This window comes from Melanotaenia boesemani, chromosome 14, assembly GCF_017639745.1.
Source record: "Melanotaenia boesemani isolate fMelBoe1 chromosome 14, fMelBoe1.pri, whole genome shotgun sequence".
NCBI lineage: Eukaryota > Metazoa > Chordata > Actinopteri > Atheriniformes > Melanotaeniidae > Melanotaenia > Melanotaenia boesemani.
The window spans coordinates 13,221,322-13,234,831 of NC_055695.1; the positions used below are offsets into that span (position 1 = coordinate 13,221,322).

The 13,510-nt window shown below is 38.6% G+C and overlaps 2 protein-coding genes across 6 annotated transcripts in view; both read left to right on the forward strand.

Moving 5' to 3' along the window:
* mast3b (microtubule associated serine/threonine kinase 3b) overlaps positions 1 to 10,991 on the forward strand; it is a 31,332-nt gene extending 20,341 nt beyond the window's left edge. For 4 of the 5 annotated variants that reach the window (XM_042005857.1, XM_042005860.1, XM_042005861.1 and 1 more), the window contains 16 exons: positions 215 to 306; positions 495 to 703; positions 909 to 1,047; positions 1,225 to 1,357; positions 1,491 to 1,656; positions 2,034 to 2,135; positions 2,393 to 2,515; positions 2,764 to 2,876; positions 3,138 to 3,304; positions 3,551 to 3,672; positions 4,652 to 4,852; positions 5,813 to 6,039; positions 6,214 to 6,336; positions 6,443 to 6,579; positions 6,870 to 7,054; positions 7,213 to 10,991. In XM_042005857.1, the coding sequence (XP_041861791.1) occupies positions 215 to 306; positions 495 to 703; positions 909 to 1,047; positions 1,225 to 1,357; positions 1,491 to 1,656; positions 2,034 to 2,135; positions 2,393 to 2,515; positions 2,764 to 2,876; positions 3,138 to 3,304; positions 3,551 to 3,672; positions 4,652 to 4,852; positions 5,813 to 6,039; positions 6,214 to 6,336; positions 6,443 to 6,579; positions 6,870 to 7,054; positions 7,213 to 8,276 (3,303 nt within the window). In that variant the 3' untranslated portion in view covers positions 8,277 to 10,991. The remainder of the gene's footprint in view (positions 1 to 214; positions 307 to 494; positions 704 to 908; positions 1,048 to 1,224; positions 1,358 to 1,490; positions 1,657 to 2,033; positions 2,136 to 2,392; positions 2,516 to 2,763; positions 2,877 to 3,137; positions 3,305 to 3,550; positions 3,673 to 4,651; positions 4,853 to 5,812; positions 6,040 to 6,213; positions 6,337 to 6,442; positions 6,580 to 6,869; positions 7,055 to 7,212) is intronic. The other variant, XM_042005859.1, reaches the window with a different exon arrangement.
* A 524-nt stretch (positions 10,992 to 11,515) lies between these two features.
* Positions 11,516 to 13,370, forward strand: ndufa7 (NADH:ubiquinone oxidoreductase subunit A7). The gene is made up of 4 exons (XM_042005277.1): positions 11,516 to 11,631; positions 11,865 to 11,914; positions 12,910 to 13,047; positions 13,165 to 13,370. Exons 1-4 carry the CDS (start codon positions 11,581 to 11,583, stop codon positions 13,250 to 13,252), a joined length of 327 nt encoding a protein of 108 aa, XP_041861211.1. The 5' UTR covers positions 11,516 to 11,580; the 3' UTR covers positions 13,253 to 13,370.
* The last annotated feature ends 140 nt before the right edge of the window (positions 13,371 to 13,510 follow it).

Below are 13,510 nucleotides of genomic sequence, written 5' to 3' on the forward strand. Positions count from 1 at the left end.
CTTCAATTTAAATAGACATTTGTAAAGGGTAGTAGCATTTCAAATGTTGAATTCAAGTCCATTACTTTATTTAGAAAACATTACACAGATGGATGTAAATATAAAAAAACAGTTTTCAGTATTTAGGCAGCTGGTTGGCTTCTGCTATAATGTAGTAACAAAATTAATAGGATTGAACCCAGTCATTGTGTTATTGTTTACACTGCATTTATAGAACAAAGCCCCGCAGACACTCACTCCGACTAGAAGAAAACCTCTTGAGAGTGACTTTGAGACCATCAAGCTCATCAGTAATGGTGCTTATGGGTAAGAAGTAAAATTAGTTGTTTCCCCTTTCTTTTCTTAATATTAAAACTGAAAAACAGCTTTAAAAGAGTTGTTTGGAGACTAAAAACCGCTTTTACCTTATTCAAAAGATGGTTGTGAATTAACATGAAATGGTAAAAGTAGTTGTCTTTATAAGATTTAATTGCAAATAATTGTGTTCTCAACAGGGCTGTGTATCTAGTACGTCACAAGGAGACCCGCCAACGTTTTGCCATGAAGAAGATAAATCGTCAGAATCTGGTGCTGAGAAACCAGATCCAGCAGGTGTTTGTGGAGAGGGACATTCTAACCTTCGCTGAGAACCCTTTTGTTGTTTCCATGTTCTGCTCCTTTGAGACACGACGTCACCTCTGCATGGTCATGGAGTATGTGGAAGGTAAAGTGCAGAGAGCCTGCTGCAACTGATGTGTTTTTATATTTCAGACATGTATCGACGTTTTAAATGGAACAGTTTAAAGCCAACAATTAGTTACATACTTTGTGTTACTAACAGGTCCAAGAGTGAGATTTGCAGCATCCAATAACATATTGACATGTCTGATAGTAAAAGTGAAAATCTAAATGTTTTCTGTTTTGCCTAGGTGGAGATTGTGCCAACTTACTGAAGAACATGGGCCCGCTGCCTGTAGAAATGTCAAGGATGTACTTTGCTGAAACAGTCCTGGCATTGGAATACCTACACAACTACGGCATTGTGCATCGTGATCTTAAACCTGACAAGTGAGAACATTTGATCTCTTCTTCCCTCCTATTTTACACTTTTGCAGGAGACCAACATTCTGCACAGCTCTGTTTAATTGGCTTAACCAACAATGATTGCATCCATAAACAATGAAGATTTCTATTTATTATTATTATTGTTTATTTAACTTTTTCTTACCCCCCCCAACCCAACAGTTTGTTGATCACATCTATGGGCCACATCAAGTTGACAGACTTTGGTCTGTCGAAAATTGGATTAATGAACATGACCACCAACCTTTATGAGGGTCACATGGAGAAAGACACAAGAGAGTTTGTTGACAAACAGGTGAGACACTCACAGATGGAAGAGAAAAATATCATTCTGCAGAAGAGAAGATTAAGACTTTTGTTGGACAGGAAGTCTTATAGAAATGGCTGATCTTTGACCAGACGGATCTGTTGTTGGTTTGCTTTTGCAGGTGTGTGGCACTCCAGAATACATTGCCCCAGAGGTGATCCTCAGACAGGGTTATGGAAAGCCAGTGGACTGGTGGGCCATGGGAATTATCCTCTACGAGTTCCTTGTGGGCTGTGTCCCATTTTTTGGAGACACCCCTGAAGAGCTTTTTGGACAAGTTGTCAGTGGTGAGGGTCAATGTGAAAGGCATATATATTTTATCATTAATTTTATTTTCATATAAAAAGTAGAAAAGGACATCTTGAAAACACTTAAAAAATATCAAATTAATCCAGAATAAAAGTGAGATATTGCTGCCAGTAAAGCTGCGCTGCACTTTCTTGAACTCATGTCAGGAAGTCTTCATATCTTCATACTGTAGTTTGCAGATATTTGTGCCAAAGTCACTGCAAAGTTAATTTAAAAATAGAAATTTTAGGTATTAAAATTTGCAAACTAAGACAAATGGTAATTACTCTTTATGACTATCTTTGAAATAAATGAATGTGGCTGCTTTATTATTCATAATATTGAATTGTTTTTGTCCTCCGATTCTTCTTATCAGATGAAATCATTTGGCCAGAAGGAGATGATGCCTTGCCTGCTGATGCCCAGGACCTGATCACACGTCTGCTGAGACAGAGCCCTTTAGACCGACTGGGAACAGGTACGGGTGAATAAATATGGATAATAGTGATGTTTGATTAATGTTAATACTGTTACCTCAAAACAATAAGATTTGATACTAGATTTTTATGTCATAAAATGTTTTTAAAGAATTCGTACAAAAGTTGAGATAAAAATTGACAAGCAAAATTAAGGAAAGTATGCAAAATAAGTAAGTGACTCAAGTAAAGAACACAAGGTTATTATTCTGAATCACTGAACACGATGACTGATTAACTGAAAACTGTGTGGTTGTAGGTGGAGCCTCTGAGGTGAAGCAACACCCCTTCTTCCTGGGTTTAGACTGGAATGGACTCCTCCGGCAAAAAGCTGAGTTCATTCCTCAACTGGAGGCAGAGGATGACACAAGCTACTTTGACAGTAAGTCATTGAATATTGTAAACACAGTACTTCATGTTAATCCATGCAAGATCAGTGATTGTTTTTGAAAGATCAAGACAAACCTGATGCATTAATCCTGTACTGATGTTGTATTTGTGTACAGAAGAAGTCTGTATATGTCAAACACTTCGCTGAAAACATTGTCAATGAAATCTGTATCAGATGACAAATAGGATCATAGTGATGGATGTAAATTTCTCATCGGTTCTGAATGTTTCTGTATTCAGCTCGTTCAGAACGCTACCATCATTTGGCATCTGATGAAGATGAGGAAACCAATGATGAGGAGTCATCTTTGGAAATCAGGCAGTTTTCCTCCTGGTCACATCGCTTCAGCAAGGTAAACACTGCTGTGGTACATTTTACTGTGCTTTGCATATTGCTAATCCCACATGGCTACACAGATTTGTATCTGATAGACACAGTAAGAATGTTAGCTATGACCTGCTCTGTGTGTAAAAAAAAATAAAAAGTAGGGATAAAACGCACAAGCACACACACACACAAAAAAAAAGTAAAACCAGTTGAAGACATCCAGCAAAGATGTAAAAAATCAGTCCAGCTGTTTACTTCTCATTCTGCCTTCTTTTTATCTTTCAAGGTTTACAGCAGCACAGAACATCTGGCAACACCATCCAACCTGAGCTTCTCTTCAGACCGAAGCCACAGTGAAGATAAAGAGGACCGCGGGGATGTGGGAGGACTCGGCCCTTCCCCAAGCCCATCAGATTGCAGTGTAGAAAACAGACATTCTGGGCGTATGGCCAGGTACATGCAAGTGAAAAATACGTTCCACTCCATGAACTCTTTGTGTTTTGTTTGTCCTAAGAATTGTTTAGTACTTTTTTTTTGTTGCTAGATTTTCTGCAAAATACCTTTAAAACAGACCAGAAATAAACAACTCACTTGCACCTGGAACTTGTGTCTTACAACACATGGCTGATTCACTGTGTTAATCACTTGATCATGTACCAGCTGGTTTTAATCATCAAACTTGCCTTTGACTGTTTGTAGCCTTCGCCCTCGGGCCTCCTCCAGCTCATCCCAGTCTGAGAGGAGCACCAGTCCTCTGGTGATGAGCAGCACTCACAGCCTGGAGACAATGCCCCGCTTCGCCCTCTCCACTGATGATGAGGGTAAACCCACACTTATCCTTGCATGATACATTGTAATACAGGTTTTCATAGTACATTCAGTACTATCATATTACAAAAGAAAGAAAAAAAGCACTTTACTGCATAATCAAAGTCACCAAGATTCAGTCTCTGTCTTCAGTCTTATCATGTCTGTGTGGAGTTAAAAAAAAAAAAAAAAAAACAGATAAAAAGTAGTTTAGTACAGTAAGTGATATAGAAAGACTGACAGACTTTTGAAATACTGTATTTACACTAAATTACCTCTAGATTTATATACTGTACATTACAATATAGTTTACAGTACTGCAAAAGTAGCAGGTCTATGACTATAGGATTATACCGGAAGCATCACTGTTTGGAGGTTAAATTCACCTGCACGTACTATGTCAGATTATTGACTTTTGCTAAGTTGTTTTCAAAGGCAACTCTGTACACCTGTTTTATGCTCAGTCTGTTGTGTTGGAGAACATGGTCAATAGTTGACAGAAACACCATTGTTTCAATCAGCACTGACATCTGCTTTCACTCTCTTTGCTGGATTTCACAGAGCTTGTTGGCATCATTTTAAATAACCGTTTCAACAATGAGTGGTTCATGGATAGTTGGTCTGGTTACGTCATTAGATACGGGTGTGTTCAGTTTGAGTTGTGTGGGAAAAAATGACAGCAGTGTTGGAGTTGTGTTCACATGCTGTCAGTGTTTCCAGTTTTGCAACATCAGTGCATCACAGTGTGAAGACTGTTTAGTGACTGAGAGTGTGTTTAAGGTTTTGCACAAAAGAGCAGATGAATTTTGCAAATTGTGTCCAAGTTCCTGACCAATGGTCACGGTTTGGCCAAAAGTTTGATTTAAAAAGAAAATTTGTTTAAGGCACTGAGAAATTGATCAGACAATAGGCTTTACTGCTTTTAGCAACTAAGAAAAACAGTAACAGTGAGCACATTAGCATGTTATTTACCTTTGAAACTCCGATCTGCAGCTGAAGTGGTGGTGTCAAACCTTCGGAGGATCAGGATTCGCAGCAACAGCACTGGAGCCAAACACTCATCACCTAAGGAACCAACAGGCCCTCGACGCTTCGGTAATCAGCTGGAGACACCTGACAGACAGCGACTGCCCTGTGCAGGAAAGGTTCCCAAGTCAGCCTCTGTCTCAGCCCTGTCCCTCATCATCACTCCAGGTACACGGAAGGTTATCATGACCTCAGAGTCCAGCAGATAATAGAAATATCTCAACAGTTAGTCACTTGTTTTAGCACTTCATTTGAGATGGCATTTTACAGCTTTTTATCAAAACAACAGTTAAATTTTTCACACTGGAACTTTATTTCTTGCATTTTATCTATTTTATTTTAGCTTTTTCTTTCTGTTTTTATTTATTTATTTTATTTGCTTCAAAGTTTGTTTTTAATACACTTGTTATTGCTTCCTGCACCCCACTGTAATGCTTTTAATGTTTTATGTAAAGTACTTTGAATTGTGTTGTACATGGTTTTGCTGTACAAATAAACTTGCCTTGTCTACGGTTAGTAATTTAAGTGGAAATAATCCATTAATTTGATATCTTTCTTTTCAAGATAGTTTATTTCAAACATATTCTTTACATTTCCTTCTCCTCACATGTCTGAAAGGGAGTAGGCAGTATATAGTATAAATTTATTCATTCTTACGCCTTTAATTTACCTTAATCTTAACCCTTGATATTAAAAAAATACATATTTTCAACCTGACATGCTCCTTTTTTAAATTCAGTTTCACTCTTACATTAAATCCCTGTCTTCCTAAATCAATTTGTTTTATTTGGAAGAAAAATATTCTTACTGCTCTGAATTTTATTTGTGTCTTTCAAACTGAATCAAATCTGGAAATTTTAGAGCTTGTACTTTTAAGAGTATTTTATTTGTGTGCTCTTTATATCCAGCATGATTTATCAAGCTAATGACCCATTTCTGCATTGTATTTACTATTTACTTTTGTATGTATTTCCCCAAACCTCTACACAGTAAAGGTGTGGGGAACCAAGCTACACCTGATGCTTTAAAGTTGATATTAGACAGGTTTACATACAGTATAGAATCATAACAGTTGAGACTGCGGATGTATTTATTTGTATGTAAATATGTTAAATGTGTATTTTTCAGATGACTCACCCAGTGGTCTCCAACCCAGTCCCATCTCCCCACGCTCGCTGTCTTCCAACCCCTCATCTCGTGACTCGTCCCCTAACAGGGACCTGTCATTCAGCCCTGGTAGCCTAAAGCCACCAATTGTCATCCACACTTCAGGGAAGAAGTATGGCTTCACCGTTCAGGCCATCCGGGTATACATGGGTGACAGCGATGTCTATACTGTTCATCACATGGTGTCGGTGGGTGTGACATTAAGCCTTTAAAATGTTGCCTGCATAACAAATCACATAACTGAAACTAGCTACTATGTGTTTCTAATGTAGTGTTTTGTTGATCCCAAACTAGAAGAGAATGCTTTAAAAAGGCAGTTATGTAATTCTAAACTCAAACTCCACTCCTCATTGTTTTAACAGAGTGTGGAGGAGGGCAGCCCGGCTCACCAGGCAGGTCTCCGCACTGGAGACCTTATCACCCACGTGAACGGAGAATCTGTTCAAGGCCTGGTACACCCAGAGATGATAGAAGTGCTACTGAAGGTACAACAGCCCAGTGGGGCAAAATGTGGCAGTTGTTTTTCAGTTTAGCCGAAGCTGCTTTTTCTGGTTTATGTTTTTTAATCTTTGATTCACATGAAATCTGCAGAGCGGGAACAAGGTGGCTCTTCAAACCATAGCGCTTGAGAACACGTCAATCAAAGTCGGTCCAGCACGGAAGAGCAAACACAAAGGAAAGATGGCTCGTCGCAGCAAAAAAAGCAAGAAGAGAGATAATTATGACAGGTGAAGATCTGAGGTTTGGCTGTCGTTTTCTTTCGTTGGCTACAGCTCTGCAGTGTTACTCATCATTTGTTTACTTTGGCTAGTATATGGTGTCTGTCAGTTCACTTTCTCCCTCTAGCGTTAGGTTTTGTCACAGAAAGTTAGTCATCTACAAAGATGAGGAATACATGTTTATGAAAAGAAATATATCAAATTTTTTTTTGCAGGAAAAGTTCAAATAATTTTATAATTAAAGCTATCAGTCCATATGAAATTCCCTACAGTAACATCTGGTATTGAATTCTTCTCAGGCGACGGAGCATCTTGAAGAAATTGTCCAAGCAAAGCACAGTCATGCACAGCAGTCGCAGCTTCTCCTCAGGTCTTCATCACTCTGTTTCTTCCAGTGAGAGCCTCCCGGGCTCCCCAACACACAGCCTGTCCCCTGGCCCCTCCACACCTTGCCGGAGCCCTGCACCTGACCATCAGGGTTGTGGTGGGTTAAGTTTTACCTCAAGGTTGTTGATGCAGAATTTCAAAGTTTCTTCTGAGTGAATAGAAATATGAGAAGGTTGACGTTTTGCATTTGCCATTGTGATAATGTTTTGCACACATTGTGCAGTATTTGAAAACAGTGTTATGTCTGCTTCCTAGAAAACAACTCTCCTCAGAGCACATCTCCTTGCTCCAGCTCTCCCAGTTCCCCAGCTGCACACATCCGACCCAACTCGCTCCATGGCCTGGGCTCCAAACTCAATACACAACGCTACACTAAGGTGGGCCGTCGGAAATCGACTAGTAACATCCCCCCCTCTCCTTTGGCCTGCAATTCCTCCTCATCCACGAACCAGCCGCTTTCTCCTCAGCGCTCACCCTCCCCACTGCCAGGGTTTGCCAAATCCCTTCACACTTATCATGGCAAAACCCTATCACCCCCCACCATAGTGAGACACATTGTCCGTCCCCGCAGTGCAGAGCCACCTCGGTCACCTTTGCTCAAGAGGGTGCAGTCAGCTGAGAAGCTGTCTGGAGTGTATCATAGTGAGAAGAAGTCTTATGCCCCCCGCAGGCACACACTGGAAGTGCCTTTTTATGGTGAGGTTGACCTACTGGGTGACACTGAGTTAGAAGGTGCCTGCGGAGGCTTTTATATCAGTGCTGACCACAGCAGACTTGGAGGCTACATGAGCAGCCAAAGGATGCGGGAATCTGGGATAGACAGATCAGAGCAGCTGGTTGTGATGCGGAAGCTCAACCTGTCGGAGCGGCGAGACTCCTTCAAAAAGCAAGAGGCTGTTCAGGAGGTGAGCTTTGATGAACCAGATGAGAAAACCAGCAGCACTGTGACGGGTACCATCACAGCTCCCCAGCCTCAGCAGCACAGAACGGCCTGGGTGGTCACTCAGCCCCAGAGCGGGGAGGAGATGGAACTGGAAGTGCCAGTGGTGAGGAGGTTCACATTGGTGCCTCAGATCGCTGTTCAAGGTTCAACAGAGAGCGAAGAGCAAGATGAGTGGGAGCCATGCTCAGATGGAGAGGATACCAACGAAAACCCAGAGTTGGAGATTTCTTCATCCCAGCAGGATAAAACAGGTCCTCCTTTTTCTGAGAGCAGTAAGGCAGCAGGAACCACTTCCACTGGACATCAAGGCCCACCAGCATCAGAGAAGACTGAGTGCAGAGAGGAAATTGCTCAAAAAGGACATACAAGAAAGTGAAAGCTCATTACTGCACTCATTTCAATTGTTAATCTCTAATATAAGAAATAATATGAAGCTGAGTTGTTTCCAGTCTGACCCAGTGGAATTGCAATTTGTAAGCATATGTACAAACTTGTCTGGCTAAAAGGGTGGAAGAAAGTTTTACTTGAATTTTGTATTGTAAATATTTGCCTTCAGGCATTTCAGACTTTCTGGTCATATTTATTATATTTGTAAAGTATGAGGAGCTCATCAAGACACAGGTTTTCATTGTTGGAATAGCCAAGGCTCAACTTTTTGTATCCATAAAATGTAGTTTTATGTCTTTTGAATGCATTTTTTTTTTCTAAAAATGTCTATTTTTAATTAATGTTGGAGGCACAGATAATGCTGGGTTGCTGTAGGACCAAAAGTAGTGAGAAGTTAATGTAGAAGTTAAGATTTTTTTTCCCTCAGTATCATAGATTTGAATAGCATAGCTTTAGTAGAAGTATTGTTAATCAATCAAAAGACTCAAACCAACCCTTGAGTTCTCACAGTGCAGAATATGATTGATTTTGTTATTTTCTGGTCATTTTTTTGTCCCACTCTAAAAGTTTTTTAAGCTACCAATACATGTATTGTAGATGTCCTCTGTTACTTTGCTTCCACCCCTTCTTATATCTATCACCCGGAATATATAAGACACAACTGACTTCTTGTTCTTATTTTTTGCTGCATGAATTCACGGTTACTTTGTTATTGTTTCACATGGAGCCAGTCAGTTCAGGGCAATGTTGCAGATCACACCAAGACACCACCCGGCTGTGACTTTGAAGTACGATCTGTTATGAGGACTTGATGAAGCTGCCTTGAAGGGAATGATTTGCCATGACACCCAAGCAGCATCCTCTTAAGCCATATCTTTGCTCTCAACTGTCAGTGTAAATGTGCTCAACATACAAAGTTTTTTTTAAGCATTTCTTCACTGCTAGTGTTATCTTGACAACACTCTATGAAGCCTATCATTAAGCTCTGGATTTTGCTACTTTTTGAGGTGATTTGCCTCATGCTGAAGCAACTTGTTTCACTCACATTGAGCAGTCAGACTGAGGTGTGCTTTTTTTTTTTTTTTTTTTATCAAAGCCTGAAGGGAACCACAGGGTTGTCTTTTTCTTGTTTAAGGCATTTTGGAATTTTTCTTTGGCCTTTGAAAGTGTTTCATTCTTGAATATTTTAAGTGTGTTTCCCATAAAGTGTTTGTATTCATTTTACTCAACAATGAAGTGAGGCACACCATGTTTTGATGACCTGTTCCTACCTTCTTTACTGTGTAGTCATGTTTACATCAGAGGAAAGTGCACTATTTTGAGACACATTTTGTAACTAGTATTGAAAGATCAACTGGAAACAGCAGAGGGATGCATTGATAGTGAATCCAAATCCAGGGCTTCTTTGAACAAATATTTTTGGTCTTTGTTTTGTACAAATGTTCATGTATATTTTGGTATCAGTGCTGTGCATAAATCCAAGTATGTTGGGGAATGTAATGCTGTACAATGACATTTTGTGAAACCTGAATTTATTTTTATGATGTGGGTCATTTTTTGTTTTGCTTTCCTTTTTTTTTCTTCTTTTTTTGGTACCACTATATCAGGATTCAGATTAGTATTTCACATTGACACAAGTTTGATATACATTGTTTTTGTTTTGTTTTTAAGGGTTTTTGTTTCTTAAATTGTCAGCGCTTGTTCCTGACCTCTGTCTGATGTCTTACTTAAACCACCTTTTTCTCCTCAGAGTCCTCAAATCTCGTGATGATAACCTCTCATCATGCTGTTAATGAAGTGGACAGATAACCGAGTGGCTCAGTCATTTCTGCAGTCTGACAGAATTGTTTACATTGAAAAACCATGCGATGTACTGTACAAACACTTTATATCATGTGGCTCTATATGACAAAAAAACAAAAACTATCCTTTCTGATACTATGGAAAAATCTGTTCTTGTGGAAGTTGCATCTGTTTTTGTTTTGAAGTAATTGTTAGCGAAGAGTATTTTAGCTCCAAGTTGAGTAGCGTTTTTGTATGTTTACATGCACATAAGTAGCCAAATCCTTGTTTAATTAAAAACAGTTTTGTTTAATCACATGAAATAAGGTATTATGGAAAGTTTGGTTCAAACTGCTTCTGCAAAAGCTTAATTTCTTGATCTTGTAAGCACTAAAATTGGTTTTTCATAAGGATTTTAACTGGTGCACCTATGTGACAGAATTCTTAGAGAGAAAGTAAAACTGAACCTTAGTTTTATTTGTAAGTAACCATGTTTAAGTCAGACAAATTTGCCAAACTGTCAGGTGTTAAAGCTACAGAACTTTACTGGATCTCACTAAATTTACCAAGTTCTAAAACATGAAGGGGTGGTAATTTTGAGAAATCTCATTAAATGTTTCTTTAATTAACTAGGGATCTCATGTGGATGTAAACATACTTTTGCACTGTGCTGATCTCTGCCTGTTGAAGGTCGAGGTTAGTATACAAAGTCAGCAGGTGTTCAACATACTCTCAACAAACAAACTGGCAAGTCAAGCTGTTGTACATGTGCACGTGTTCTACTGTGAACTCTTCTGTTCAGTGCATGCTGCATGAGACAAGCACACAGCTGTAATACTTGACTGCATGGTATACCGGCGTTGTTGCCATGTACTGTGTTTTCTCGTGCAAAGAATAAACTTTGTATTTCTCTTTGACTTAAGTTGGATTCCACTGATGTTTGTTTTGTGGACATAATTTGCACACGTTAAGGTTTTTAATTCTTTCCCTTTTAAGCTTTTCTGATGGCGATTTTCTGGTTTATTTCAGATCAATGTTATGTTGCATGACCCAGTTTGAGCCAGGTTTTAGTTGTCGAGACATATGGCCCCACAAGAACGTGTACTCTAAAATACTCTAGAATACATGCACTTTGGTCCAAGTGAAGAAATGTATCCAAAGTTTCCAAGAGTTTTGTGGTTGGTTGAGAAGCAGAATTACGTCCTCAGTTTTCCTTAGGGGAAGTGAAATGGCTGTGGAATTGATTGACAGGACAAAGTTCTAAAACTGTCAATTAGCATGATGTGTGCCCTTTAGGTTATTTACTTATTTATTTATTTAATTATAATTATTATTATTATTATTATTATTATTTTATAGTTATTCATTTTTGGAAGCGTTTTGAAGAGTTTTCATTTGAGATCTTTATGACAGTCAGCAGTTGACTTTGTGGCCACCAGGTGTCACTGTTATGCTAATGTGTTACCGATAACCACAGAAGAAGCCCCGTGTCCTTCACAACAACTGCTAACATGGCTACTGCTACTAAAATCATCCAAAGGCTGCGTAATTTTTTATCAGGGGTAAGCAATTGCACACCAGTCGACTTAGAAAATAAACCCAGAACGCCGTAAGAATGTAAAAGAAATTATGTCTAGATGGTACTAAATCGGCAATTTTGCCTAGCTAGTTTCTGAGAATCGAGCTAGCAGTAGCAGCTCTTGTCAGCTAAATGTTAACTAATGAGCATGTGAAGGAGAGTTTGCATTAAACAAAATTAAACAAAAATTCACCTCATTTGTTTTTTATTCTTCAGCGTGATCTGCAGGGGAAACTGCAGCTGCGGTATGAAGAGATAGCAAAGAGGTACGTCTTAATCCACTACGCTATACAGTTAGTAATGTTACCTTAGCTTCTAGAGACCCTGAACCAAAGACACAATATTAATATTGTGTTAATTTTATAATACATTCGATGAGGTGCCGCAAATGCTAAAGGGTTCTTTATTGCCATTCAGTTTGATCGTGTCTTTAAACGACACGAACTGCCAGACCATGTACAATCCTTAACACTGTCAGAAAAAGTGATTATTATTATTTTATTTTATTTATTTTAACTCACAGCAGTACTGTCCCAGTGGTAGATCAGACATTATTACACATTTAAGCTGTGCATTAAGACGTTGTACAGATCTCAATAATTTCAAACATTCAAAATGTGCAGCATCAATCTTATAGTCAAAATTTTCTTAATTTAAATTAGGGAAAAGGTTGAAAATGTCTAAGCACAAAATAACTTGAACCAAAGACACAATATTAATATTGTGTTAATTTTATAATACATTCGATGAGGTGCCGCAAATGCTAAAGGGTTCTTTATTGCCATTCAGTTTGATCGTGTCTTTAAACGACACGAACTGCCAGACCATGTACAATCCTTAACACTGTCAGAAAAAGTGATTATTATTATTTTATTTTATTTATTTTAACTCACAGCAGTACTGTCCCAGTGGTAGATCAGACATTATTACACATTTAAGCTGTGCATTAAGACGTTGTACAGATCTCAATAATTTCAAACATTCAAAATGTGCAGCATCAATCTTATAGTCAAAATTTTCTTAATTTAAATTAGGGAAAAGGTTGAAAATGTCTAAGCACAAAATAACTTGAAAGAAAGATTTAGGGTAAAGAGTCTCTTTCTAAAACCTACCATTCAGAACACTTTCCTGTATCTCAGCTGTAATTGTGATTGCGTGTCCAGATAAATTCAGTGGTTCAAAGTTTGTATTTAATCCAAGAAAATAGCCATATTTCAGAAGATTGTTTACAGTTTTTTTTTTATTTTTTTTTTTTATGAAGGACACAGCCACCACCTAGATTGCCAGTAGGCCCGAGTCACAAATTTGCCAACAACTACTACTACACCAGAGATGGCCGTAGAGAGTCATTACCTGCCACTATTGTGATGTCAACTCAGAAGGCAATTACTGCCGGCAGGTAAATGAATTTGCATATTTTCCATGCATGGTGATAACTTGATAAATGTTGAACATGAAGCAAACCTGATTATGTCTTTTAATTGAATAATTAAGCTCTATATGTGTTCTTCTCTAGTCAAGTTGCTGAAACTTCAAAGGCTCCAGTGGTGCCGGGAACTGTATATAAACCGCCACCACTCTCAACAGATCAGCCATACCTCTGAGGAGCAAGACAAAACTCTTCATCACTTCTACATCCAGATGTGCTGCAGAGCTCTGACTTGAGCAAATGTTGGTTGTATCTTGTATAATAGAAAGTGTTAATAAAATGTTATATGTTTACTTCTTCTTTTTTTCCAGCTCTTTATTTTGGTAATATTGTTAACTGTAAAAACAGATTTCTTGTTGGGGTTCAATCTTCTGCCCTTCCACATTTGAAAATACTCAAAGGCAAGACAGTAACTCAGAGATTTTTCAAATTG

Coding starts and splice junctions, on each gene's coding strand:
- ndufa7 (XM_042005277.1), top strand. CDS start 11,581: ATGGCTACTGCTACTAAAATCATCCAAAGGCTGCGTAATTTTTTATCA. Junction 11,632..11,864: donor TGCGTAATTTTTTATCAGGG/GTAAGCAATTGC, acceptor TTTATTCTTCAG/CGTGATCTGCAGGGGAAACT. Junction 11,915..12,909: donor TATGAAGAGATAGCAAAGAG/GTACGTCTTAAT, acceptor TTTTTTATGAAG/GACACAGCCACCACCTAGAT.